The 5,293-nt window shown below is 35.5% G+C and overlaps 1 protein-coding gene across 1 annotated transcript; it reads left to right on the top strand.

Moving 5' to 3' along the window:
• Positions 1-315: 315 nt before the first annotated feature.
• On the top strand, positions 316-2,598 carry LOC110038734 (sphingosine kinase 2-like; the record flags this gene model as incomplete). The annotated part of the gene is given in 7 exon segments (XM_020743627.1): positions 316-438; positions 549-649; positions 1,001-1,073; positions 1,395-1,481; positions 1,583-1,660; positions 1,836-1,906; positions 2,409-2,598. Coding segments are annotated over 7 exon segments (548 nt in total), but the record flags the coding sequence as incomplete, so codon positions are not given.
• Between the last annotated feature and the right edge of the window lie 2,695 nt (positions 2,599-5,293).

The raw sequence follows: 5,293 nt of genomic DNA, 5'->3' as shown, positions 1-5,293 counted from the left end.
CGAAGAGGTATTCTTATAGAATGTTATCCACATGCTCTAAATATTCTAGGAAATTATTTGTTGTTGTACTCATTGCCTGAAAACACCATCCCTTGGAAAAGCCTTGGATATCTTTGTTTAGAGGGTGGGATTCGATGTGTTCAATCATTATCCATCAATTCCGGTACATCATGTTTCCGTGTGGGCTTAGTGCACCCTTTGTTTAGGAAGCTTTGTACTTTCTCATCCACTCCTTGAATGGAGAATTTAATCCTTATTGAAATTCTATATCAAGCTAACTAAAGTGAACATGTTTTTTTTCTTATGCATTAACAGGTCGGCCAAAGAGGTTATTTATTATTATGAACCCCTATAGTGGAAAGAAATACGCAAGAAGTATCTTCCGCACCAAGATTAGGCCCCTACTCTTAGCTGCTAATATCATCTATACTTTACACGGTTAGCGAGCTTTTGTTTATGCCGTATTTCTGTTCATTTTTTTCTTGATTTTCCTATGTGCTCAAGTGAATGACACACGTGATTAGTCTTTGCCTTCCGACATCTCTCAGAGACTGAGCATAAGCTTCATGCCCAAGAACTAGCTTATAAGTTGGATTTGTCAAAGTACGATGGAATTGTTTGTGTCAGTGGAGATGGTGTTCTCTTGGAGGTTAGTAATCCATCTTGTAATTTGAACAATTTCAATTTTTCTTTGTCTTTTGGGACCCCTTTTGATCAAAATATCTCTAGCACACACACATAATTATATTTACACACACACACATATAGATATATATATACACACAAATATATAATTTATAAGCACATATATGTATGTATGTATGTATGTATGTATATGTATGTATGATGTATGTATGTATGTATTTTATGTATTTATGTATTGCATTTTCAGCTTATTTATGCTCATATTTTACTGGAAAAGTTTTTGCTATGAGCCCTGTACAGTTTTCCATTTTATTCTCCAAGCTATCTAATTATTTAATCTTTTTTTCGTGGTTAGGTGGTAAATGGTTTACTTCAAAGAGAAGACTGGGTCACTGCAATCAAGCTACCTCTTGGAATCATTCCTGCAGGTACGTTCATAAGAAGCAGCTTTCCATGCTGCCTCATATTTTTGAGAAAATCTACTGAATTATGTAAAGATTACAAATCTTAATGTTCTTTATTTGAGCTGAGCATTTTTTACCCTGTTGTGCTCCTTATACCATCAGCAGTTCAAATTTTCTTTTCTCTTGATTTGAATGTGCCCATATTTTAGTTGCTAATAAAAATTTGTTCTTCCATTGTTGCTCTCTTTCATCATCTAATCTGGTTTACTGCTTTTGACAATTTGTTCTTCCATGGTCGCATGAAAAATGATTCATTCTTATCTTTGATTATTATGATAACTGTAGGGACTGGAAATGGGCTGGCAAAATCAATTTTGGGTGCAGCTGGAGAGCATTATTCAATAGAGAATGCTACTTTTGTTGTTATAAGAGGTCATATTTTATTTATTTATTTATTTATTTTGCTTAGTTTTAGTCTTTAAATAGCGATTGCTCTGATCTTTCTTCATGTTATTCATTTTTCCATCTTGCAGGACATAAAAGAGCACTAGATGTTACAACAGTATTGCAAGGGAAAACAAAGTTTTTTAGCACCTTAATGCTTTCATGGGGTATGTAAAGAAACATGGAGGAGAATACGCAATACTATTTTTTTTAATTTTAAGAAATCTACATTTTCATGGTTATGCATTCAAGGGAATAATCTTTCTAAGAATAGATTCAGGTTTATGCTTGGTGCCGTTGAGCTTTAACTTGATTTTGAAATGTATGTAATTGAATATGCAGGCTTAATAGCTGATATTGACATTGAGTCTGAGAAATACAGATGGATGGGGAGCACTCGCCTTGATTTCTATGTATGTAAATATTTTTCTTTGTTTTTCTTTCCAAGAATATATTTTGTTTATCAGTTTGATCACTTTTCAAACCTTGATTATGAAGAAAAGTAGTGATACGCTTTCGACAAATTTATCATCCGACATGAATCTCGAGATAAATAATTGATAAAAGAATATTCAATTTTTGATTAAAAATCATCTGAAACTCTGATTTCAGCAAACTTGCAGCCAAACTAGCAGACTCAAAGAGACGGACCAAAAATACCAAAATTTTTCTAATCTGATTCAATCAAGTTCATATCAAGCCGTTAAACCACTTAAAAGTTTTCAGTGCATAATTAGAATGTTAAATAGATTCTGAATCTAATAAACTTATAGTTGAATTGAGTATCTTAACAAGACGAATTCAACATGCCCAAGGTCACTCAATTATGACATCATTAAGACACTCAGATGTTCATTGAATGCTTTCCAATCAAGTTCTTTGTTGAAATGGTCTAAATTCATTCTTTATTTGCAGAGATGTCTCTCTTAGACTATAAAGAGTGCCCCACTCTCTTAAGATGGGGGGATTCGATCTTGAGAGCTAGAAGAAGACTAAAGCTTGGTGGAGTTGAAGTCTAGCATCGCTTCTGCACCGTAGGTTAGAGAAATACTTCCCAATTTTGTAGCTATTGATCACTGTTGACAATCACCTGCCTGCTATTGTTGACCACCACCTGACTCATTGCAAAGAAAACCATTATGGAATCATGATATGCGATGCGAAATCCCAATGAATATTATAGCGTAACGAGGTATTTCGTTGAACAACACACTCCACATATAGTGTAATAACATCTTTTGAAAACTGTATAATAATGTACCATGAAAACGGTACGACACATCCCGATGATGGTGAATGATACTGCTTCCAGGTGCAATCATACTTGGGGGTTCTCTCAAGTGTATGTGTCATATCAGTAATATCATATTTTTTAGTCTGGAATGTCGATCCTACAGGGCAGAGGGAATTAAACATAGGAAAGTTCTAGCCTACTAGTTTTAAATCTTAGCCTGAAATTGAGATTAGTTTAAAGTTCTACAAACTCCCATGAAATTGAGATTAGTTTAAAGTTCTACAAACTACTCCCCAAACTCCCATTGAATTGCAAACTATTTTAAATGTTAAATCCTACAGAAATCCTACTTAACCTGTTTAGATTTATGAATATCAAGTTATAAAGTTAGCCTCTTTTAATGATTTTAGTGGAGTATAGGAAATGTAAAGTGTTAATTTTAATCGTGACTAGTGATAAATAGGAGCAATTGTTTTTTTTTTTCCTCTCTTGAGTACATAAAGAAAATTGGTTAACATGACTTTAATTCCTTAATTCTTATTTTGAACCCATCAAAGACTATTTCCCTTACATTTATATCTCCCTAGAAAGTACTTGCACCATATCATATAATTTAATGTGATTAACCTAGTTGATTTTAGCATAGCTCTCCCGAGTCATTATGGATCACAACGCTTTTGAACGATTCACTTGGCCAGAAAAAAAATGAAATGAAGTTTTGAAGGTTAACCATCACATTAATTACTTAGAAATAATTTTGAAAACATTTTGCACTCCTATACATCCTATTCAAACATCACAAGTTAAGGTAAAGAGTACTACTCAGAAAACATGAAAAACATACAACAATGCTTCATTGAAAATAAGAGAATTCCACTAAATGATTATGTACAAAGAAATACAATAAATCAAATAGACAACACTTATCTTTCTCTCCTTGACAAACCTCTGAAAAATGTTCCACCAGAGAAAGATTTATTGACTCATTGTTGCTATCCTGAAGACTCCCATCACTTTAGAACTCAAATCCACTCAAAATCCCTAACATAAACTTTATCTCCCTTAATCTTTCAGCAAGCCTTCCATCCCTCTTACATAGACACATCAAAAGAGTGTAAAACATAGCCTCTAAACCCTCCTTGACTGTCTAAATAACTCCCCACGACATGTGATCAAACTGCCCAAACTTCTCACAGGCATTTGCTGGTGCCTAAGCGCCAATATCGCGGTGCCTAGGCCCTAACCTCTCGAGTTGCCAGGCTGAGACTAGTCTCCTATCAACTTATTTTCTTCAGTTCTCCTCCACATTGCTCCAAGTCTTCTTCACATTGCTCCACATCTAACACTTGTTGTACCTGCAAGAAAAACATGAAAATACCTTTCTTTAAAGTGCAATTTTATCCATAAAATTTTGTAGAACATATAGGAATTTAAGTGTTTTTTTCTAAACATCATGTAACAACATACCCCACATGGTTCAACGATGTCTCCCGATGACAGTGTAATAATTTTTTCCGAATACGATGCAACAATACATCCCGATAATGTTGTAATAACACACCCTATATAAGGTGCAATGATGCCTCCCAATGACCGTGTAGTTATACACCTCGATGAAGGTGACATTTTTCGGACTTCTAAAACTCTCTCCTTGTACTCCACCATTATGACCCATGTGACTGACTGTGGTTTACATTGTCCATAGCTCGTATAACTTATGACTCTGGCCCCGATAGCTTACGAATGTCATCATAACTCACCACTGTGACCTATGTGACCAATTACAGTCTGTGTGGTTAAAAGATCCTTTAGCTCTTGACTCTAGTCCCTGCGGCCTACGGACATCATCATAGCTCACCTCTACGATCCATATGACCAACTACAACCTATGTGGTTCACAGCTCGTGCAGCTCCATACCCTTTCCCTTACGGCCTACAGACGACATCACAACCCATTACTAGGCTTACGTGACCAACTATGTCTTATGTGGTTCACAGCTTGTGTAGCTCTCAACTCTGGCCTATGTAGCCTACGGATGTCATCACAACTCACCACTACAATCTATGAGACCAAGTACAACCTACGTGGTCCACAGTTCATGCAGCTCCTCACTTCAGTCACTACGTCCTACGGATGTCATCACAATTCACTAGTTTGGCCTTTGTGGTTCATAGCTCGTATATAGGGATGACAATTCAAGTTAGTGGGTTAGTCTTAGGTCCAATCCGAACATGACCCGACCCAAATCAGGTAAACCCAAGCCTGACTTGAATAATAAATTGGTCTTAAAACTCAACCCGAACCTGACTAGACCAATACACGGTAAACCCGAACCCGGCCCATTTAACCTATAAGCTCAATTTTCTTATAAAAAATTATAAGTAACAATAGAAAAATTAAAAAAATCTCCATTTATATATGACAAGCAATCGTAAAAGAGTAAAGAGTACAACATTTTTTTTGGCTCTATTCCAGTCATGTTTTTGCTTTCAGGATCAACCTGAACATGACCCTAAATTTTTACTTGTTGAGTTCTCATTATGAAACCTGACCCTAAAAATATTC

The sequence above is a fragment of the Phalaenopsis equestris genome, unplaced genomic scaffold, assembly GCF_001263595.1.
Source record: "Phalaenopsis equestris unplaced genomic scaffold, ASM126359v1 Scaffold233662, whole genome shotgun sequence".
NCBI classification, from domain to species: Eukaryota; Viridiplantae; Streptophyta; class Magnoliopsida; order Asparagales; family Orchidaceae; genus Phalaenopsis; species Phalaenopsis equestris.
This window is presented reverse-complemented; position numbering and strand designations above follow the sequence as displayed.